This window comes from Thermothielavioides terrestris, chromosome 1 (assembly GCF_000226115.1).
Source record: "Thermothielavioides terrestris NRRL 8126 chromosome 1, complete sequence".
Lineage (NCBI taxonomy): Eukaryota > Fungi > Ascomycota > Sordariomycetes > Sordariales > Chaetomiaceae > Thermothielavioides > Thermothielavioides terrestris.
Window position 1 is genome coordinate 3153315 of NC_016457.1, and position 24502 is coordinate 3177816.

General features: G+C 39.0%; 2 protein-coding genes across 2 annotated transcripts; one reads left to right on the forward strand and one right to left on the reverse strand.

Annotated features, from left to right (window-relative positions):
- Positions 1–2540: 2540 nt before the first annotated feature.
- On the forward strand, positions 2541–3707 carry THITE_2125615 (uncharacterized protein; the record flags this gene model as incomplete). The annotated part of the gene is made up of 5 exons (XM_003649329.1): positions 2541–2616; positions 2816–3031; positions 3171–3237; positions 3295–3436; positions 3498–3707. 5 exons carry the CDS (start codon positions 2541–2543, stop codon positions 3705–3707), a joined length of 711 nt encoding a protein of 236 aa, XP_003649377.1.
- A 13568-nt stretch (positions 3708–17275) lies between these two features.
- Positions 17276–17599, reverse strand: THITE_2039121 (uncharacterized protein; the record flags this gene model as incomplete). The annotated part of the gene is made up of 1 exon (XM_003649330.1): positions 17276–17599. A coding segment is annotated over one exon (324 nt), but the record flags the coding sequence as incomplete, so codon positions are not given.
- Between the last annotated feature and the right edge of the window lie 6903 nt (positions 17600–24502).

Sequence of the window (24502 nt, forward strand, 5' to 3'; positions counted from 1 at the left end):
GGTGAGATCGGTCTATGAGGACAACCCAGAAAAGCTCGTGCGCAAAGGAGCACAGCTCCCTTCGCTATATTTAAGAACAGGATGCGGGTACCTGTAGCCGACGTGCTCTATCGGTCTTGGGCTGTTTTCCAGGGTACCCAGGTCTTGGGGCTTCCAAGCAGATAGTGAATGGGCGCCACGTGAAGGTCCCGGAGCGGAGTCCGAGTGGGACAGTGACGGCACACCCGTGAAAACACAACTGGACGATGCCCAGCTGCCAAAGTCAGAGTACATTGTCACAGTGTGCACAGTACATACCGTCCATAGAGAATATGAAGTGTATCCGTATGATCGTCGGGATGACCAGGCGCCCTGGCTTCATCTTTGGATCGGCGTCAGAAAGATCATGCTGTCATCAAGGTCCTCAAAAGACTCGACATACTGTGTAATACATACGTGTAGAGCCGGGCTCGGCATTGCGAGCCCGGGTGCTGGGTCACCCTTGCTTGGGAGCATTGAAGCCACCGATTCGCCGGGACAATTGCGGGCCTGCATGTGAAATTCTCGCCAGCTGGGCCCCTCACGCTACACTAGTGTACAAACTCATCGACGGCGAACTTGTAGTAACTTAGTGGCAAACTGCCCGATCATTGGTCTCGAGGAGCAGACTCGATGTCGGATGCTATCAGCGCTCAAGCTGGTCAGCCCGCCGCCACCCTCTGAGGGGAGAATCGAAGGCTATCGAAATCTTGGCCTTGCCGCCTGGAAGCACCGAGGCAAGGTTGACGAGGTGAACTTGAGCAACACGATGCCTCATCGGGCGCTGAACCATCGTTATCGTTCGGTGCGCACGAGCTGATTCCTGGGCAATTCCCGACATAGGTTGGCGGGGTCCAGCTGTAGCCATCTGTGGAGGGCTTAACTACACTCCAACCCTTGTTTGTTTGTTAGTTTGGTTTTTTGCCCCACTTTTAACAGGGCTCTGCAGCAAACCAAAATTTGGGTTTTTACCCCCCTGCTCCATTAACTGGCTCCGGCACTTCACACCCTGCTGTCCCAGCGACTTCTTTAAAATGACAACCCCCTTTTTTTTAGAATGACAACCCCGAGGGGCGGCCCGTGCGTCTCCCACCAAGTTTTGTAGCGCATGTCAATCGCCATAAGAATCGCTACAAATCGACGATGTTCCTGATGTTTTTGAAGAGCCGGGAGAATGCAGCTTTGGTGGAAAACGCGGAACTGGCTGAAAAGCTTAAAGATGCAGTAGAATCAGCCTTGCACAGCACAGTAAGGTGCCTTATGTAAGCCTGGAATACTGCCTGTCTTGACCACCTACCTATATAGTGTAGGCAGTAAGTCATGTGGTGCTGTCTTATCGATAAGAGGCCTTTGCGGCGTCTTAGCTAAGCTATGCGGAAGGCCGTGTAGTGATGCGCGGTGCAAGATTTTGGTGGTGGACGCACGGGCCGCCCCTGGGATTGTCATTCTAAAAAAAAGGGGTTGTCATTTTAAAGAAGTCGCTGTCCTAGAACCGACTAAAATCAGCCACACTAGCCAATTTAACCAATCAGTTTAAATATGCTAATGGTGATCCACTCTAGGTACCAAACTAACAAACAAACAAGGGTTGGAGTGTATAGTTCAATCCTTGTTTGTTTATTAGTTTAGTTCTTGCCCCCACTTTTTAACAGGGGCCTACAGCCAACTAAACTCGGCCTTTGTACTCACCTCTTCCTCATCACTCTCTAGAATCCAAGTTCGACTAAAGCACGTTTAATATAGATGAAGCAGTGTATTAAACGCCATTTTCCTACTTAAATAACTGGTTAGACACTGAAGGAAGCTATATTGTATACAGAGGCGATAGTGCTCTCTAACTTCCTGTTGCGGTTGGTCTAATTCGTGCTAAGACGGCTAGGTAGGTATTTGTAATTTAGAGCCTTGTCGTGATCCACCATAAGTACCACGCTAACGAACAAACAAGGGTCGACTGTATTGTCTTCAAGGCGGATCGGCAGCTGGCTCCCCTAGGACGCACATGGTGCTCGACGATCCCAGGGGAGAGGTGCTTACATAAACACCTAATAACTACACTATACAGTACACAGTACACTATGGAATCAACCCGTACTTTAACTAAGGTAGTGTACTGCGTAGTGTGGTCATCGCACATTTTCTTGTGCTCCTTACAGTATGTAAGGATGCGCGGCCCCCCTGCTTTGGCGTTGGTGATGATCGACGCAAATCTGCGGAGTAACTAAATGGCGCCAAGAACTGGCGAGGCAGGTGAAAAGCCAGAGCGCCCCATCTCGCCAGTGTCCCGTGCGATGCTCGAGGCCTGATCAGGGATGGCCAGCACGCCAACTCCAAACCACTCTCGCATGCATCAAGCAATCTTTTTTTCCTCACGGTGGTGGATCCTCAACTCCTTGACTTGAGGTGCAACGCTGAATTTTTTCGTAAGAGCGCTCAACAGCCAAACATCCTTCTCTCCAAGCTTGTAATCAACGCCAATCCTGGCCGCCCCTGGAAAGGTGAAAACGAAGGGAGTTGTATCAAACATGACAAATGCCGGGCCACCGCGGAGATCCAGCACGATGCGGCCCATGATACCCAGCACGTCGCCAGATCGTCCTGGTGAGAATGCCGGCCGCCGATCGGTCATGTGCTCAATATTGACGTCGAATTCCCTTTCCGGCCGAGCGGAAGCTCACTCGGCTCCCGGTATCCGTCATGTCCATCAACTCCCCGCATCTCTCTCCTTGACAACTCCGGGTGGACATTGTGCACCCGGATCATCGACACTAACTACACGGACTTATTGCCGGCGCAAGAGTCAACTCGCGGCTGACCTCGATGTGCCCGCCACAAAACATTGGCCGCGCTCTCCTGCCCACTCCCGCACGTCTGCATCAACTGGCCCGTTATCCCCCGTTCCTCGGCCGGCTCCTTGATTTCATGACGCTTAAACACGCCGTGGGCGAAATGCCTCACTCAAAGGGACATTCGGGCGGTGGCCAGTTTGCGAAGGGATGCTTCCAGCACTTGAAAGGTATCGAACTTCGCCACAGGGAACCGACACGACACGTTACTGCCGTGGAGAATCGGCTGCAATGTCGGTCGAGCTCTTCCCTTCGCTCAGAGATCACTACCTAGGCTTTGGGGACTCGGTTTGGAAGTACTAAATCTAGGCCAGCAGATTGCGTATTCGGACATTCTATTTGCCTCGCTGGCCACCTTCGACCACGCAGGGAAGAGGTTGCTAGGAAGTAGGACGACCACGAGGGCTTCGGTGTGCTAACCTCATGCTTCCAGACTATGCTGTGTTTGCATCCATCTTTACCTCATCCGGTCGCTGGCAATTGTGTACGGCGCCGCCATCACGTCCGCCATCTGGCCAACCACGCTCAGCATCCGGCTCCCGGATGCTTTGGGCGGGATATCAGACAGATGGAGAGTACGCCCCTTTTCCTTGCTGTGTGCGATGTTTGTCGGGGATGAGACTGGGAGCAGTCCAGGTGCTCACGCCAGGGCGAACTGCAGGTCATCGACGAAATCGGACACTCGAAGCCGGCGACCCGGAGGCTTCCTCCGGACGTGCAGCTCCGGGCGCGCTCGTCTGGTACGACGGCCTGCGGTATTCGGTCGCGGCTTCGACGGCCGTCGCTGCTGCGGCCATGTGCGCCGCCCTCCTCGCCAACGCCACCAGGCTTTGGAGCAGGAAATAACAATGAAACTCAGAGAAGAAGGAAGTATCAGCATCTTGAAACATGCGGAGTTTGAAGGAAAAGAAGGAAGGAAGTGACAAAAGCAATCCCTCGGATAGTGTGTACACAATTTTGAATAAGGTGAGTGACTTTGAAGCCGCAGTTGACACTGGAAGTTACCGTTTCTCGCCAGGCAGCAAAGTGAAAGGCGGAAGACCAGCCTTCCCATGCTGGCCTTCTGCTTCGATTTTTGTTTGCTGCAGAGCCAAGTCTCGCACTTCGGCAAGAGCGCCCATCAGCTGTCAGAACCTGGGCCTCAATACCGGGGGCTCGGCACCCACGGGCCGCACTGCCGTAATTAGGATCCACCAGAGCCACAGATCTAGATGCCCAGAGTAGCCCTCTCCTATACACTTTGATCAATACAACGAACACCACCATCATTGATCACCATCTCTGTGTATTAGGCACTTTGTAATAGCTTCATTGTCTCTATTCTACGTAGTAGCTCTGTTAATTAAGAGTCTCATTTGCCTTAAAAACTCGTTAAACAACACTATATAGCTCTACATACAACTGTTAAACCTACTATAGCAGTAGGCTATGTAAATAGAGTTGGAGAACTGCTATAGTGGTGGTTGTAATAAGGTGGTTACCCCGAGCCACCTACCCTGCACCTCAGGCGCAGTGGTGGTTGTCTCCCAAAGGACCTACCCTGCACTGTCTCCCAACCGACCTACCCTGCACCTCTCCCACGCGATCTACCCTGCATCTCCTACCTACCCTGCACCCCCTATATTTGAACGGCTACATCTAAACTAAACCTTTACCAAAATAGGACTAGCTTATATATATCAATAGCTTAGTCAAAGGACTATATATCTATATATATACTATTTAGGGTTAGGGTTAGTAAGGCCTTCAAATTTGGGGTTAAAGTAGGTGAGACAGTAGAGGCAGTGGGCACAGTGATTGGTTAGAGCCAGTTCGCGAGCTCGCGAGCCGATTTTTAGGAAAACCCGGCCAAATGAGTTTTGCGAGTGTAGGAAATCCGCCCCACAGCCCGCTAGCTCGTACAAAACACTGCACCTAGGCCGGTGGGTATATAAGCGAGAGAGGAGATGCCCGCTCAGTAGTGGAATACAAAGCTGTTCAACGCAATACAAGCCTATATTAGTCCTTTATCTAGCCTGTGCCGCACTGCCACTATAGAAGGCTACAGGCCTATTAGGCCCTATAAGCCCTTCTACGTTCTCCCACCTAGTTCTAAGCTATAGTGCTGCGAAAGCTTCTAGAATAACCTAATCTCAATAGGTTATAAGCCTAGAAGTGCACTATCCGGGTCCTATAGGCTTATAAGGTTTATCCTTAGAGCCTAATCGCTACGAAAAAGCTTAGTTGGTTCCTTCGTTGGCTCTAGAAGAAGCTTTAGTAGGTTAGAAGCCCCCTAACGGGTTAGAAGCCCCTTAGAAGGTTAGAAGCCCCAAAGCGGGTTAACAAAGGCCTATCGTTGTTCAAAACTAACATTGTTAGTTAGTTGATTGTGCTAGGAAATCAACACGGCTAACAGAGCCTATTTAGGCCTATTAAATGGTGCCTTTGAGGTCTATACATTAGCCGTACGTCCACTGAATCCGCAAGCTGTGGTTGCCTATTAGGGGTGTAAAATAGAGGGTAGAATACCCTCGAGAGACCTAAAATAGGCCCTCCTAACAGCCTGATCACCTGTTAGTTCTACCTCGTCCTAGTAGGGTAGGTAAAACGCAGTGTAAAAACACTGTCTACTGCTATAGCCAGTAGTTGTAGCCTTAGTACTACGTAAAACCCTTATCCTATACAGTATTGTATTAGGATAGTAGCTCTATAGAGGTCACTGGTTCTAGGTAACTAGAACTGCCACTAGATAGCGAATAGTGGTTGCACTGCTGTAAGTGCGTAAAACGCCTTGCCTATAGGAAAGTCTGATAGTAGGCCTAGTATAGAACCTGCTATACTAGTAAAGACCTAAAAAGAGGCTTAGGCTTAGTAAGGCTAGAGCCTTACTAGATGGCCACCTAGCCTAGCGGTACTGGGTTAGGCCCCGGGGCGTAGGTGCCTGCACAGAGGCCTCCTCCAGATGACGAGGAAGACTCCGAAATGGAGGATTCGGCCTAGTAGGAGAAAGCTAGGGCTAGATTTAAGGCCTAAAGGCTTCAAATAGCCCAGTTACAGAATATAGTAAGCCGTCTAGCCAATCAAATAGAGGCTTTGAAGGTGCAAGCTAGTGCTAGTAATAGTGGTGGTTCTACTACTGCCACTACTACTGCCCCTTAGCCTACACCTGTATAACCTACTCCTATAGAGGCAGTAGACACTATAGCTAGTGATTTGGCTATCAATAGTAGGCTAGCTAAAGAGCTATCAAAGAAGGTCTATAAATTTCTAGAGACTCAGAGGCTTATAGGGCTAGAGAACTTCGAACTCTAGAAGTAAGCGCTGAATATTATATTTAGGGCCCTTGGCCTTCCCAATTTTACTAGTGATCCCACTAGTATAGCTCACTATAGTGACTAGTCACAGGCTATAGTTCTAATGCTTCTATAGAATAATATTGGACCTAGGCCACAGGCTACTATAGTTTGGCAAACTAGCCCTATCGAAGCCTATAGGCTTCTAATACAACGGTACTCCCACTCTGCTGAAATTCAACGGGACTCTCTATATAGAGAGTACCACGCTCTGAAATTCAGCAGTTATAGTGGTTCGCTAGCTGATTTCAATGCTAGCTTTTCCAACTTAATTAGTAGGTTGGCCCTTGCAGGGGTGGTTATCTAGCCTATAGATTAAGTGAATCACTATCTATAGGCTATAGAAAAAGCCTTTCCTCAGTAGGCTAAACGGCAATGTAGTACGCTACGTACTATGCAGGCACTAGGCTCTAGTACTAATGTACTAAACCTCAACTTCCTAATAGCTGATCTAGTTGAAGAGCAAAGGAACCTAGCCTCTACTTTAGCTAAACAAATGGCTAATAGAGCCTCTAAAGGCTCTAAAAATAAGGGTTCTAAAGGCCCTAAGCCACAAGGCTCAGGGTCTAAAGAGCCTAAAAGCCAAGGCTAAAAGGGTAGCAAAAAGTGGAAGAAGGGCTCTAAGCCTTCTAATAACCAAAAAGGCAATAGGCGCTCCTTTACCTGTATAGCAGGCTCCTACAATATCGCTAGTGGCCAGTATAGCGATAGTTCTTTAGAGAATTTAAATACTAAAGAAATACTGCCTCCTAGTGGTCTTTCAACTGCAAAGAAAGCTATAAAGAAGGCTAGTATTGTAGAAGATACGCCTTGCGATAACTCCTGCAACCACTCTGTATTCAAGGACTCTCTACTGTATAATACTAGTGAAGTGGTGCAAAACCTCTATACCAACCTACCCTACTACACCTAGGACTAGGCGCGCGAGATAGTCCCTAGAGGAATGTAGTGCCCCTCTGGACGGATGAAGATAGTGTATATCAAGTGGTAGGAAGGATGTCTCCTAAGAGGAAAACACATAGCTTAGGTACGTCTAGTGGGATACAGTAGAAAAGACAGAAGACAATAAGAATATAGTTAGAGCTCAATAGCTCGAATGCCTATCGTCTAGATAGAGGTAGGACAACAAAAGGAGAGGCTTAATAGCCTTTTTAGAAGAAGGAGAACTACTAATCGTAGTATCAACGAACGTATATTGACAACTATTTAATATCTTACTTAATAATAAAGAAGATAGGCTTAGCCTATTTAAATATATATAACTAGAGGGTTAGACCTCCCTTAGCAATGGATATAACGCTTTAAGACAAATAGAAAAATAGAAAAACTAGGTCCTCTATATCTAAGTAGTCTATCACCCTAATCTATACTTCCTTTTTAAGCTTGCTATATACTCCTATAGGCAAGCTTATACTTGAAAAGCTCTTTAATATACACCTCTTATTGTCGCTACTCCTTGAGTTGCTCTCTATATATAGCTCTCTCGGTTTATAAAGGTCCAGCTAGCTATAGTAGTTAATTACGCTATCTCTTATACTCCTCTACCTCCTTGATATATATATCCTAGCCTTGCTACTATACTAGATACTTATATTTGTAGGCGAAGGTATAGTTATATAAGTTGTATAATAGTAGGCGAAGTAGATGTCTAGGCTTTATAAGCTCCTTATAAGGGTGCTTACTATAGTACTATACTGAGGGTAACGTTTAGCCAAATAACGTAGATAATCCTTACGCCTAAAGATACTTCTATACTAGAGTATAAAGTATCTTAAAGTAGTCTAGCCTCCTTATAAGCGTATAGACAAGTGTCTCCTCTTCCTAGAGGTAAGGATTAAGTACTATCTTCTTAAAGGCTATTTATACTAATACCTTAAGGTTCTTAACTAGTTTACTCCTAAGGAGATGCTCCTAGTCTATCTTGTCTATAGGGGTATCGACAAGCCTTTATATCGTAGTCGTTTATAGTATAGTAATCTCTATAATCTTAGCTTCGATATTCTACTAAGTCGATATATTGTTAAAATCCTCTATAAATGCTATTAACGGACCTAAAGCAACTAGCTAGTCCTCTAATTAGAGGGGTAGAACAGTGCTAGGTACTAGAAACGTACCCTATAGTTGTTGTCTAAGGTCGTTTATAGGGTCTTATAAAGGTAGTATACCGCTAAACTATCTATCTAGTGGGAGTCCTACGACCCTATAGTAGTATATCTAATACACTATATCCTTCTTTAACTAGGGCGTGAAGATGATTTAGGCAACGGTGATTACTCCTTTCTTACTCTAGTTAGGGAGCTAGGCTTCCTTGAACACTACTAAGTATATAGCTAGGATCCTAAGTTCTATATCACTAAAATAGTCGTAGAGATATATAGGCAAGTTATCGAATTTAGGGATATTAGATATAAACACGTCGTTGGCTTAAAGGACTTCGATCATCTCGTCTTTATTATACTCTAAGAGCATAGGCTATATAGGTTCTTAGGTCGAAGACAATAGGTCTAGAGGGAGCTTATACATCTTCTCTTTGTTCTACTACAACGAAGGGATTCCCTTAGTGTAGAGTAGGCAATCCTTAAAGGTGCTAAGAGCATTCCTATAAGCTCCTAACTATAAGTGTAATATATACTATTATACAACTATCTTACTATTTCCCTAGTATAGCCAAAGCTAGGGTAGCCTAAACTATATCTATCTATCTAAAAGGCGGGGCTAGAGCTTTTAAAGAAAAGCCTATATAAACTTAAAGGTAAACTATCTATACTTTTATTCTAAACTTTGCTAAAGGCAGTAGATAATAACCTCCTTATATAGCTACGACTAAAGAAACCTATAGATAGACTAGAAAGTAATCTAGATCTTTAATAAGATATTAGTATATATCTCTATACTCTTAAATATAGAGTCGAAGTAGTAAAGCTAGCCTACAACTTAGTCGAAGATCGTAATAGCCTAATGCCTTTTGTCAATAAAGTAAAGGAAGACCTAGAAACGATAACGGTTAGCAATAACCTTCTAGTTAGACTAGTAGAACTCCTTTGGTATAGGACTAGTATCTAAGATAGGCTATAGATAGAACTAGAGACAGTCTTTATAAAGATAAAAGAAAAACTATATAACGTCTAAGATCATCTAGCCCTCTAGCTATTCCTTAGCGAGCAGTATACCTTCTATATCAAAGAGCGAAATACCTATATCTACGAAACTAACCTTAAAAAACCAATCTATCGTATACCTTCCCTTTAGCTAGCCTAGGAATAGGTAGCTTATAATCTTAGAGTTTACGCTAAGCCGAGGGCTCTAAATCCAGTTGGGCTACTAGTTGATTACATCTTATAGGTACTTCTTTAGGGTCTATAGAAATAGAAAAAGCTTAGGACTAGTCTCCTGTCACAATGGGCAAAAGGACATCCTTGCCCTGCAAAGGCTAGGGGCACCCTATATACTGTGCGCGACACACCCCCTAGACCTTGGAGGGTCAACCACAAGGGCTGCCAAACGCACAAGTCTCTGTTTTCCCAGACTCTCAGCTCCCGCAACCTCTCGCAACTAGCTCAAGGTCCCCATCAGCGTTGCACGCTAGGGCGTCGACGGTCTAACACGAGCTGGTCGGACTGTGGTTCGAACTATAGACCTTTGCGTGTTGTAGCTGCTATGCGCAGGGAACGGCCGGCGAGATGCAAGACCACTGCGCGAACCAGGCTCATAACTGTCACAACGGGCAAAAGAATATCCTTGCCCTGCAAAGGCCAAGGGCACCCTATATACTGTACGCGACATCTCCCTAAGGTAACTTAGCATCTTTAAGTCTGGCTCTTGCCCTATAAGGGAGGCGTAATACCTTGCTTAATCGCTATCTTCTATAAGCCTCTATAAACCTAGTGGTATATAAAACTTAAGCTCTCTAAGTAGCTGCTTCCATCCTAGGGTAGCGGTTATATTAGCCTAAGATTGTATAGGCCTTATAAAATCAGGAATCCTACAATGACCTATAGCAATGTTTACGATAGTATATAAAAATTTAGCTTAATAAAAAAGTCATTCTCTAGGCAAAAAGATCTAGACCGATTAAAGCGATCGCAAGAAAATCCAAAGCATAGTAAGCGAAGTAGAAGAAATGGTTGATTGTAAAAGAACTGGTAGGAAGATTAAGAAAAAGGGGTAGGCAAGCCTTCGAAGGTAGAAGGGCTACTTAGCTCTTTCCTAAACTAGGTGAAAGAAAACAGATAAAGCTCATAGCGTCTACTAATTGGCTAGAAATAAATATTCGCCCCCTAAATTCTTAAGGCCTTCCTCTCCTCTTTACTATCCTAAAACTATTTTCTTCCTCTAACCCTCTTGCTACTTTATTCTAGTGCCCTCGTCTCTATAAGTAGATTAGGTTCTTAGTAGTCGAGTCTTCCATTTCCCTTTCAAATTTATATATAGCTTCTATATACGAATTTACAACCTAGAAACTATAATACTAAGCAGCTAATATACCTATAATATATTGTAGGAAATTACTAATAAAGTAAGCGACTAGAGGCTATTATTATATAGGATTATAAACCGCTAGATCGATCTCTCATTAGTACTGAAAATAATGATCTTTATAGCCTAGAAGTACATCTAGGTAGTCTAAAGCAAGATAAGGGATCTGCCAATGCCGAAAGATAAACGCTATACTGACGAATATACTATAATCTTAGTTAAATATAAGGCTATCTATAGTATAATTAAGATCTTCTAACTAAACGTCAAACTACTATATATCTAGTAGGTCCTACTAAACAATTAGTAAGATCAACGTAGAATATAGCAATTGGTTTATATCGACAATAGGCTAGTTAATGTAATTAAATAGCACTATAATACCTTAGTTCTTTATCTAATGTTTATAGAGCATTATAATAGTGGACTACTTAGGCGTTAGATATATCATCTTACTATATATTTAAACCGAGCTTCGGCTCTCTTAATCTAGGTATAAGGTCGTAAGTAAGTACTACGCTTCCCTTTTATACTTGCCCTCTAGGTAGAGGAAGACTAATACTCCTATAGCAATAAAGTTCTTTACTAAAGCTATAAACTATTATACTAGCGTTTAACAACTCCTTTTAGCGAAGATAGGGATATCTATATAACTTAGCCCTTTAATAACTACGCTTCTCTTACTCCTCTCTTTGCTAATAAGTATACCAACTATATCTAGTTGGAGAAGGAATATACCTAGACTTATATCTATAGGAACGATCAGAAGCATCTAGCTTAGGACTTGATCTTATAAAGCCACCTTCTATATAATCTAAAGAACGATTCTAGGCTAAAGCTATATCTAGAAGAAGTAGGCTAAAAGTAGTTTATCCTACTAAAGGATACTATTAGAGAGCAAATAGCGTAGTACTAGGCTAACTATAAGAGCTTATATCACTAAAGGATAGAGACAATGGATAGGGATAGACAAAGGGTAAGATATAGTCTAGGAGCTTAGCCTATAAATAATAGATTAAGAGACTATATACTCTAATTATAGATTTTTCTTAGCCTCGGCTTTAGCTCTAAGAAACTTAGTTCTATATAATAGAAACTATCTATCTAGAGGGTAGAAGTGAAAAGAAAAAGGTATAAATGACTATAAGGCTCCTAAGAGTAGGGTCACCTCTTAGAAGAAAAACTTAGGTACTAGTAAAAAAGAATAAGGTCTTAAAAGTTAAAAATAAGCGAAGGATAGTAGATAAACAAAGACTAAGTAAGATGTAGCTAATAGAGATATTATTAGCGAGTAGAAGGCTAATATAACAACGAGTATTAAGAAGGAAATATAGCTAAACGCTAGTAAAACTATTGGAGCTAGTAGCTTCTACGCTCTCCCCCTTTTCTAGAACGTATATCCCTATATATCTAGAGGGCTAGTGTTAAAAACTAGGTAGCTTTCTATAGAGGATTTTGATAATAAGCTCCTAACAAAGTCGCTCCTTCCTTGCCCCCTTTATAGTTGAATAAGTCTAGCTAGCCTAAAGCGCTATAGTACGACTAGGGGTTTCTTCTTCGAGGACCTCCTCCTTAACTATAATTGTAGTGTCCTTTACACTGTCTTCTCTTAGCGTCCTATCGTCGTAATCGCTTATACTATAGACCTTGTTGTAATCTGGAACTACGACGCTATTATAGGGAAGCCCGCTTAGGTAATTAGTATAGCTATCTAAGCTAGTGAAGACGTAGATATAGTCCCCTTCTACCTAGTTGAGGCTAGTGCTATTGGCGACGTTATATTCCCTTTCGCTATCGTTAGTAGGTGTTGAGAGACGTATATTTGTAGAATCTCACTCCCTATTGCTATAACCCTCGTCGCTAATCTCGTTATAGTGCCTATCGTTATAGCACTCTTCTCTACAATAGAATAGGGTTGGTCTATCTACTTCTAGCTAGACGTTATCTAGCTTAAAGAATTTCTTTATATAGTTTAGAGGATATAGCGTTTAGATAGGTATACCGTCTAGAGTCTCTAGGAAGTAAATGTCCTAGTCTTTAATTATTCGAATATAGAATAGGCTAAACTAGCGATATTCTAGCTTTTAGACTAAGCTTATATCTAGCTAACGTATATTGTTGTAGACAAAGACAAGATTATCGATAGATATAACTGTATTTTTAAGGCGAAATTTGCATTTATAGGCCTTATTATAGCGTTTAGCTATCTTTTTATAGGCTATAGCAACTTGTTTAGTAGCAATCTTATAATTGTACTCTACTTTCTAGAGGATATAGGTATAGAAGGCAATGAGCTTTGTATAGACCTTTATAGAATCTTCTCCCTCTAACTAGGTATAGATAGAGTCCTAGGCAAGAATTCGCTATATAGGAACATTAAACTCGACTAGACTAATAGGCTTATAATTGTAGGTAAGAAAGAAGGGAGATATCCTATAAGAGCCCCTGATAATTGTACGATCTATATATAAGATATATAGAAGGAGCTCCCTCTACCTCTTTCCTATACTATTAGTTATCTTTATAAACGAAGTGGCAATTAGGATATAGCTAGCCTCATTTACACCATTTGTATACGAATTATATAGTAAGATAATAACTCTCTTAATATCTAATTTACGAAGGATCTCCTTAACTTCGCCCTTGAATTTAGAGCCTCTATCGATAACTACAACTATAGGGTAACCCTAGCGACAAAGGATGTACTATAAGATAAAGGACTTAATAGACTTAGAGGACTTGTTTAGTAGGATCTTAGCCTCGATATATCCTATAAGATCGTTATAAGCCTTGACAAGGAAATACTTCTTCTCCCTATAGCTAAATAGTATATATTGGATATTAAGGTGCTATTTAGCAAAAGGAAAAGGCGGGGGCGCTATCTAACCTACTACTTCCTTGAACCTCTAGGTATTATACGCTTAATATAAGGTATAAGCTCGAATCTAGTTTACTATATCTTTGTATATACTACGCTAATAGTAGTAGTTCGTCACCTATTGGTATATCGGCTCTCTCCTATAATAGCCAACCTTATTATAACACTAGTCAAAGATTAAACGTCTCTCCTTAGAGGTATCAACAACGTGTCTATAGCACTATATATAATTTATACTTTAGAGGAAAAGGTGATAATCCTTAATAAAGTATTTCAACGCTTTCCTTTTAAGCTAACGTCGCTTCTAGTATAGACTATAGCTAGGTAGAGCTTCTATCGTTGATAGGAAGTAGGCGATATCCTAGGACTGCTAGGAGTAACTATTTTAAAGGTGGACAAGTTTTAGTTTCCCTTCTAGTTACGAAGTCTCTTCGCCTATATAGTTAACAAAAATTTAGGCGTCGACCTAGTCGTCGATATCCTTCTCCAACTCCTTCTCTATATAGTTAGAGGGCCTAGGCGGCTTATAGAACAATATATCGGCTACAACGTTCTTAGAGCCTAGGATATACTTGACCTCAAAGTCGAATAGGTAGATCTAAGCAATCCAACGTATTATAAAAGTACCTAGTGAAATGGTATAAAACCTCTACACCAACCTACCCCACCACACCTAGGACTAGGCGTATGAGATAGCTTCTAAAGGAATGTAGTGTCCCTCTAGACGGATAAAGATAGTGTATATCGAGTAGTAGGAAGGCTATCTTCTAAGAGGAAGACATATAGCTTAGGTACATCTAGTAGGATATAGTGGAAATATAAGAAAGAACAATAAGAATGTAGTCAGAGCTCAATAGCTCGGATACCTATCGTCTAGACAGAGGTAGGACAATAAAAGGAGAGGCTCAACAGCCTTCCTAGAAGAAGGAGAACTACCAACGTAGTATTAACGAACGTATATTGACAACTGCTTAATGTCTTACTTAATAATAAAGAAGATAGGCTTAGCCTACTTAAATATATATAACTAGAGGGTCAGACCTCCCCTAGCAACGAATATAACGTTCTAAGACAAATAGAAAAATAGAAAAACTAGGTCCCCTATATCTAGGTAGTCTATCACCCTAATCTACACTTCCCTTTCGAATTTGTATATAGCTCCTATATACGAATTCGCAACCTAGAAACTATAATGCTAAGCAGCTAGTATACCTACGACGCGTTATAGGAAATTACCGATGAAGTAAACGACTAGAGGCCACTATTATATAGAATTACAAACCGCTAGATCGATCTCTCGCTAGTACTAAAAACAACGATCTTTATAGCCTAGAAGTATATCTAGATAGTCCAAAGCAAGATAAGGGATCTACCGATACCGAAAGATAAGCGCTACACTAACAAATATACTACGATCTTAGTTGAATATAAGGCTATCTATAGTATAATTAAGATCTTCCAACTAAACGTTAGGCTACTATATATCTAGTAGGTCCTACTAAGCAACTAGTAAGATTAGTATAGGATATAGCGATTGGTTTATATCGACGATAGGTTAGCTAACGTAATCGAATAGTACTATAACACTTTAGTTCTTTATCTAATGTTTATAGAGCATTATAATAGTAGACCGCTTAGGCGTTAGATATACTATCTCGCTATATATCTAAACCGAGCTTTGGCTCTTTTAATCTAGGTATAGGGTCGTAAGTAAGTGCTACGCTTCCCTTTTATACTTGCCCTCTAGATAGAGGAAGACTAATACTCCTATAGCAACAAAGTTCTTTACTAAAGCTACGAACTTTTGTACTAGCGTTTAACAACTCCTTTTAACGAAGATAGAGATATCTATATAACTTAGCCCTTTAATAGCTATATTTCTCTTACTCCTCTCTTTACTAATAAGTGTACTAACTATATTTGGTTAGAGAAGGAATATACTTAGACTCGTGTCTATAAGAACGATTAGAAGTATCTAGCTTAGGACTTAATCTCGTAGGGCTATCTTCTATATAATTTGAAGAACGATCCTAGGCTAAAGCTACGCTTAGAAGAGGTAGGCTAAAAGTGGTTTATCCTACTAGAGGATACTATTAAAGAGCAAATAGCGTAGTACTAGGCTAATCGCAAGAGCTTATATCGCTAAGGGATAGAGACAATGGACAAGGATAGGTAGAGGGTGGGATATAGTCTAGGAGCTTAGCCTATAGACAGTAGATTAAAAGATTATATACCCTAATTATAGATTTTTCTTAGCCTTAGCTTTAGCTCTAAGAAACTTAGTCCTATATAATAGAAACTATCTATCTAGAGGGCAGAAGTAAAAAGAAAAAGATATAAATGACTATAAGGCTCCTAAAAGTAGGGTCACCCCCTAGGAGGAAAACTTAGGTACTAGCGAAAAAGAATAAGATCTTAAAGGCTAAAAATAAGCAAAAGATAGTAGATAGACAAAGACTAAGTAAGATATAGCTAATAGAGATATTACTAGTAAATAGAAGGCTAATATAACAATAGGTATTAGGAAGGAAACGTAGCTAAACGCTAATGAAACTATTAAAGGCAGTAGCTTCTACGCCCTCCCTCTCTTCTAGAACGTATATCCTTATACGTCTAGAGGGCTAGTATTAAAAACTAGGTAGCTTTCTATAAAGGATTTCAACGATAAGCTCTTAATAAGGTCGCTCCTTCCTTACCCCCTTTATAGTCGAGTAAGTCTAGCTAGCCTAAGGTACTATAGTACGACTAGGGGTTTCTTTTTTAAGGACCTCCTCTTTAACTATAATTGTAGCGTCCTCTATAACTATTTATATAGTTTCCTCCCTTAGTAGGCTATCGCTATAAGCGCAATGAGGATTGCTAAAGCAATATCGTCGACTAGCTAAGGTGCTATATAGTTCGCTACTATAAGGAAGCCTAACTAGTTAGCTACTATTTGAATTCTTAGCTAGTTAATAGGGGTGACAACCTATAGTTTAGTCGCTAGTATTCTAGTTGTCTTTGGTAGCGCTAGACCCCTTTTCGCTATCCTTATAGAGCTTTAAGCAACTGTCGAGGCGGTAGCGTTCTCCCTAGAAGTGTCTAGTATATATCTCCCTATTATAGCAAGAGCTTAAGCGACTATCAAGTTAGTATATCTCGCTATTATAGTATACTAAGGTAGCTAAGCCTTAGCTAGCGCTAGGGCTAGGATTAGCTCCTCTACCATTTTACACTTCGTTATAGCGACTATTGTAGTAGTGCTCGTCGTCGCTATACCCCTCTAAATAGAGGAATAGGTTCGTACTATCCGCTTCTAGCTAGACGTTATCTAGTTTAAAGAACTTCTTTATATAGTTTAGAGGATATAGTATCTAGATAGGTATATCGTCTAAAGTCTCTAGGAAGTAAGTGTCTTAGTCTTTGATTATCTAAATATAGAATAGACTAAACTAATGATACTCTAGCTTTTAAACTAAGCTTATATCTAGCTAGTGTATATTATTGTAGATAAGGACAAGATTATTGATAGATATAACTGTATTTTTAGGACGAAATTTGTATTTATAGGCCTTATTATAGCGTTTAACTATCTTTTTATAGGCTATAGCAACCTATTTAGTAGTAATCTTATAATTGTGCTCTACTTCCTAGAGAATATAAGTATAGAGGGCAATGAGCTTCGTATAGCGTCTAGTAGAATCCTCTCTCTCTATCTAGGTATAGATAGAGTCCTAAATAAGAATTTACTATATAGGAACATTAAACTCGACTAGACTAATAGGCTTATAATTGTAGGTAAGAAAGAAGGGAGATATCCTATAAGAGCCTCTAATAGTTGTACAATCTATATATAAGATATATAGAAGGAGCTCTCTCCACCTCTTTCTTATACTATTAGTTATCTTTATAAACGAGGTAGCAATCGGGATATAGCTAGCCTTATTTACACCGTTTATATATAAATTATATAGCGAGATAATAACTCTCTTAATACCCAACTTGTAAACGATCTCCTTGACTTTGCCCTTGAAATTAGAGCCTTCGTCGACAACTATAACTATAGAGTAACCTTAGCAATAAAGGATATATTAGAAGATAAAGGACTTAACGAACTTGGAAGACTTGTTTAATAGGATCTTAGCTTCGATATATCCTATAAGATCGTTATAAGCCTCGACGAGGAAATACTTCTTCTCCCTATAGCTAGACGATATATATTAGATATTGAGGTGCTATTTAGCAAAAGGAAAAAGCGGAGGCGCTATCTAACCTACTACTTCCTCGAACCTCTAGGCATTATATACTTAATATAGTGTATAAGCCTAAATCTACTTTATAACATCTTTGTATATACTACGCTAGTAGTAGTAGTTTGTCACTTATTAGTATATTGCTTTCCTCCTATAATAGCTAACCTTATTGTAATACTAGTTGAAGATTAAACGCCTTTCCTTAGGGGTATTAATAATACGCTTATAGCACTATATATAATTTGTACTTCGAAGGAAAAGGTGACGATCTTTAACAAAGTATTTCAACGCTTCCTTTTTAAATTAACGTCGCTTCTAGTATAGACTATAGCTAAGCGGAGCTTCTATCGTTGATAGGAAGTAGGCAATGTCCTAGGAACACTAGGAGTAACTATTTTAAAGGTAAATAGGTTCTAGTTTCCCTTCTAGATACAAAGTCTCTTCACCTATATAGTTAATAAAGATTTAAATGTCGACCTAGTCGTCGATATCCTCCTCTAACTCCTTCTCTATATAGTTAGAGGGCCTAAACGGCTTATAGGACAACGTATTGGCTACAACGTTCTTAAGGCCTAGGATATACTTGACCTCGAAGTTGAATAGGCGAATCTAAGCAATCTAGCGTATTATAAGAGTACCTAGAATATCGCTTATAGCACTATTGAGCTAATGGACTAGAACTAGAGTATCGGTCTCTATAGTAAAATATATATTAAAAAGGTAGTAGCGAAAACGCTTTAGGAGAAAGAGTAGCCCCCTTAGCTCCCTTTTCGTAGTATTATACCGCTTCTCTACCTCTAACTAGATACTACTCTCGAACCTATATAGGTGTCTCTTACTATTAGGACTAACCTACTTGAGTATACCTCCCTAGCTAAGGATACTAGCGTTATAAACTAAGAAGATTATACTATATTGCGGATCGCTATAGACGAGCGTTGTAAAGACTAGAGTAATAGTGATTTTCTCCTTTAGCTTGTCTATCGCCTTTTACTTAGTAGGCCTCTAAGTCTATTTAGTATCCTTCTTTATTAAGGTATAAAGAGGAATCGTAATAATTGTAAAGCCTTTAATCTAGATCTAATAGTATCCAACTATTCTAATAAAGGTATATACCTCCTTAACATTAGAATAGGTCTTTTATTCCTTTATCTTAATCACCTTTACTTCTTTAGAAAAGCGCCTATTAGATATATAAAGATAACTAAGTAAAACTGCTTTCGGCTATATCTACTTCGACTTCACTATAGCGATAGTCGTACCTATTAGCTCTATATTTAGTAATACTATATCGATATTCTTAAGATACTCGATAATAAATTTATAATATCCCTCTCTATCTAGATAGCTATTATAATCAGATTAAGAGCCTTTTACTATAATATCGTCTAGGTAGACTTAATAAATATCTAAGATAAAGTTACTAAAGATCGTTGTTATAGCTTGCTAGAACTAGACAATGGAATTTATACCCCTTATCGGCAATATATATATATAGAAGAGACTAATTAACGTTGAAAAGGTCGTTAAATTGCAGCTCTGCTTATCGAGATTGACCTAGTTGTAACTAGAGAAGAGATCTAGGAGAGACATTAGCTTATAGCTATTAAAGTCCTTATTAAATTCCTCTATAGTAAGTAGGACGAAAGTGTTGTAGATCATTATAACATTGGCCTTTTAAACATTATTAATAAGCTATAATCTACTATCCTTCTTAAGAATATAGAACTAGTTATTACAATAGCTTATATAGCTATACTCGATAATCCTATATATTTGCCTCTCTCTAAGTAGATCAATGACCTTCTATATTAGTAGCTTTGGAATTAGAATAGACTTACTCTATTAGGCCTTATATAGGATAGTCTTAATATACTAGGGTAGGACAATATCTTTATAGATATGCCTATACTTAGTGAAATTCTATATAAGCGTAGCTTCCTAGTTTTATAAGATCTTAGCGAACATCTCCTTTTCTAGCTTATTGAGGAACCTGTCTATAGTAGCGAGTATTGCTTAAAGGCGCTCCTCGATAAACCTTAAGCCTAGCTTAAGATCTAAGAAATAGGGGACTATAAGATTGTCCTATTCCTTCTTAAACTATATCTTTGCCTTAGCCTTTATAAGCTACTTTTCTTACTATAATGGGTCTCCCTTTAGTATAGAGCTATCTAATAGTGCTAAATCGACTAGTTGAACTTTGTTTATAATATTCTTCTAAAGTATAAATGTCTTTAAGGTATATCTAACCTTATATTTAAATCCCTGCCTTAGCCTTTAGTTAGAAAAGGGGCTTCTAACTAGGGTCCCCCTCTTCCCTTTTAAATAAGATAATAATTCAACCTTCGTCTATCTAGACGAAGAAGATAAAGAATAAGAATATACAATATAAAAAAGAGTACTAAAGAGCGGTATATAGGACTTCTATAAAATAAGATGAAAAACTACTTTACCTATATTATCGTCGAGGAAACTAAGGGCAGTCTCGCTTTCCTCTATCTTTATTTAGTCAAAGATTCTTTTAGGATTCTTCGTTAATCTCTAGAATTGTTTTTAAATAGCTAGTTATATTAGAGATAGTAGGCGATTCTACTAGACAATCTTCTTAGAGACAATGTACGCTTAGACTATCTTTCTTTCTATAAGTAGATTAGTAGTAATTAGATTATTATTGTAGTAATTGAAGGTTAGAGCAATATCTTTGATAAATAATATACTAAAGATTGCTTTATACCTATTAACGGTGTCCTTAGTTATAAAGAAGTGAAGGTTAATGCTAACTCTATCTAGATAAAGAGTGACCTAGGTCTCTCTAAGGAATAGTACTAAGCTATAAAGACCCTTTAAAACGACTTTAGTAGGCTAGTATAGTAGTATATATTTCTTAACGATACTTATTAAGATATAATTGTACTTTGAACTAAAGTCGATTAGGGCGAGATACTTATTATAATGACCTTTCTTAAACTAGATATATAGAGTAGGAAGCGACTATACTCTTATTATTACGCTAAGTTCTATACGCTCTAAGACCGAAAGCGTTGAGATAGACTTCTAGAGTAGGGTATAGATATAATCGTCAACGTCTCTAGGTAGACCTTTACAAATCTAACGCTCTTAGAGGCTTCCTATATAAATACTTTATATACTGTCTTTAGTAACTCTAAAGATTATTAGAACTATCTTAGTCTAGCTAAAGCGAAAGCTACTAAGTGTATTTACATTAGTATATAGAGCCTATATATAGACCTTTATATCTTTTAATATAGTAGCTAGTCCGTTAAGCTTAAGAACACTAGACCCTTTATAGTTGATAACCTCGATATTAGTGGAAATACTTTATAAATATATAATTAGAGCGTCCTTATACTTAGGCGAGATATAAACTAAGTTGTCAAAGGTTAGACTAGTCTTCGCTTTTATCGTAGTATAGATTATATCCTTTATATACAAAGGTAATGTAGTAACCTTCGGTGTAGGTAGCTTAGACTATAGCTCCTTTTTCTTTATATAATTCGCTATAGCTAGGTTCTTAAAGATAGTTATATAAGGAGGCTCTACTAAAGGTATAGGAGTACCGTCTATCTAGATATCGTCTTTCCTTTCGTCCTTAGCAAACTGATACTTAGTAGGTAGTATACCTTGAAGTATAGTCTCTACTTCCTTGTCCACTTCTTCCTCGGCTTTCCCCTTAGTCTAATTAGAGAGAGGAAGAGATAGTTAGTGGAATTCGTTAGCCTTTAGCGTAGATCATAGGACAACCTTCTAAGTTAAGATATAACCTCCTTTTAATAGGACTATATAAAACGACAACTGATTAGACGCTATATAATAGAAGGTGGAGGTAAGCTTAGGCTCCCCTTTATATATAAGACGATTAATCGTTGTCTAGATGGTCGTAGGCTCCTAATATAGCTTAGGCTACTAGAGGTAGTGCTTATTTAGTACTAGAGATATATCTAGCTTAAATAGGCAACTATTTAGACGCTTATACTTATAGTAGTAAGCTTAGTATATAGGGTAGCTATTATATTGTAGGCAATAGGCTATATATATAAGAACGAGCTAGCTAATCTTACTAACCTCTTATACACTATTAACATCTACCTTTATAAAGGTGATCGTCTTAGCTAGTATATAGCCCTTCTTACTCTTATCGCTAAGGCAGTAGTCTATATCTTTACAATATATTAGACCTATAGCTATAGCTTTTGTAGCTTCTATATATTTAAGAACTATATAGTCAGAGTCACTATAGTAGTAGCAATAGCTAGAACTTATAGGTCTACTATAGCTAAGAGGACAACTATCAATATATAGACTAGTGACGAAGCTAATATGTCTCTCCTATAAACGACTCTACTACTATTAGAAATATATCTAGAGAACCTTGATTTCGTTAGAAATAAGATCGATTCTATATAAATAAAGAGCCTTAATCTTCTATTTAAATTACTTAATAATCTTCTACTTCTAGATATATAAACGCTAGAGCTAATTAGCTAGATCATCGATATTATTAGGTATAGGTATAAGAGCTTTCTTTAGCTCCTCCTCTTCCTACTTCTACGACTTAGGAGTCGTCTTAACAATAGGCGTAGCTAGAGGCGAATAGTACTTCTATAGATCGATCTTACGCTTATAGGTCTTAAGAAAGAAGTCTCCTATATTAAGACCCTTCTAAAGAGTATTCTAAATGAACTTAAGAAAGTCTACCTACTTCGTAGTATAGATAGAGTCTTTGTCGTCCTTCTTTAGAGTACGCCAATAGTCCTTAAGAGCTACCTAGATCTACTAATTAAACGTATACTATACTATTAGAACGATTATATACTATAGCTCCTTATAAACTTTGGTAAAGGCGACAATATATATATAGTCGATTAACTCGAAGTAGTTATAAAAAACTTTGTTGACTAGCTAGTATCTCCCTTTGATTAAATTATAAAAGTAACCTCTATTATTATACTACTTAGGATCGTCGCCCTTCTAACGCTTTAGGAACTTAGCTTTAAAAGTAGCCTAGGTCTTTTAGTCCTTTTTTTCCTAATAACGGATAATAGGCTAGATTATAGTATTGTACTAAAGCTCGAATAGGTATATATAAGTCTTGTTATTAGTGACCTAATAAGCTTTGTATATCTCTTTGAAGGTCTTGATCTATTGTATAGCATTTTAACTAGAGAAGTAGCCCTAAAGGCTAGCCTTCGCTAAGGTTGGAAAGGTCGTACTAAGCGCAATAGTAAGAATATACTTAGTCATCTTCTTTAGAGCTTCGGCTTTAAAGAGACTAGAAGGTATTACCGTAGGTGCCTCTATATAGATAGACGGAGTAGAGGTATCTAGCAAAGATAGAAGAGGTGTCTACGCTACTTTAGCTAGGTCTTCTTTACTTAGTATACTTTAGAAAGGCTATAAGACAGATATATCCTTAGACTTTCTCTTAGAGGTTAGTATTAAGATTAATAGTATTGTAGAGGTTGATAAGATTCTTAGAGCTTCTATAGACAATATATATATATATCGCTAGAGTCTAGTCATTAGACATTTAGCTATCGTCTTCGAGAAAGGCAACGACTATATCAATAGACTATAAAAAAACTAATATATATATTTCTATAGGAATATTAACTCCTTCGACGTCTATCTAGAGGAAGAAAACCTTTTAAGTAGCTAGGTTCTTTTAGAATATATAGTCTAAAGGCCTTAAAGGATAACTATAGATTCCTTATAGATTACCTAAATACCTTTGGCAACTAATATATTAAACCCAACTAGTGTAATAGCGATAAGAGTATAGCTCTTAAAAAGAAAAGTAAATGTCTACGCTAAGACCTTATATCTAATATAAAACAGTGCTAGATATACTGTTAGAAGGAGCTAAGTATTATAAAGGTGTAGTCCTAAGCTTAGAAGCTTATAAATAGCTACTATACTTAACCGCTTTTATAACTAGTTTAACTAGACTAGAGAAGAAAATGATAATCGATAAAAATTCTACCTTTATCTCTACTTAGGAAGATAGAACTATCGTCTTTCGATTAGGTTAGTGTTTTACAACCGTTATATCGATAATAACAAAGCCTTAATAGGTCTTTGAAGTATTAAGGATAATGGAATATCTTTTCAATGCTCTACACTATCTAGGTAAAGGAAGGTCTCCTAGGACAAGGTCTCAATAGACCCCTAGAACGTATATGCCTTAATAGGTTTCTATACTTCCTAGAGATACTAGTATCAGTATACTAGAGCCTTAATAGGTTGGCTATATCGTCGTTGTATAGCTATCAATATAGTATTGTATAGTTCTATAATCTTAAAAGACTTTATAGTCTATACTATCCCATTTAAATATAGAGCTAAGCTCCTCCTCGATTAAGCCCCTATTTAAAGTAGTGTAAAACCTCTATACCAACCTACCCTACTACACCTAGGACTAGGCACGTAAGATAGTCCCTAGAGGAATATAGTGCCCCTCTAGATAAATAAAGATAGTATATATCAAATAGTAGAAAGAATATCTCCTAAGAGGAAGATATATAGCTTAGGTACGTCTAATGGAATATAGTAGAAAAGATAGAAGACAACGAGAATACGGTTAGAGCTTAATAGCTCGAATACCTATCGTCTAGACAGAGGTAGGACAATAAAAGGAGAAGCTTAATAGCCTTCCTAGAAGAAGGAGAACCACCAATCGTAGTGTCAACGAATATATATTGACAA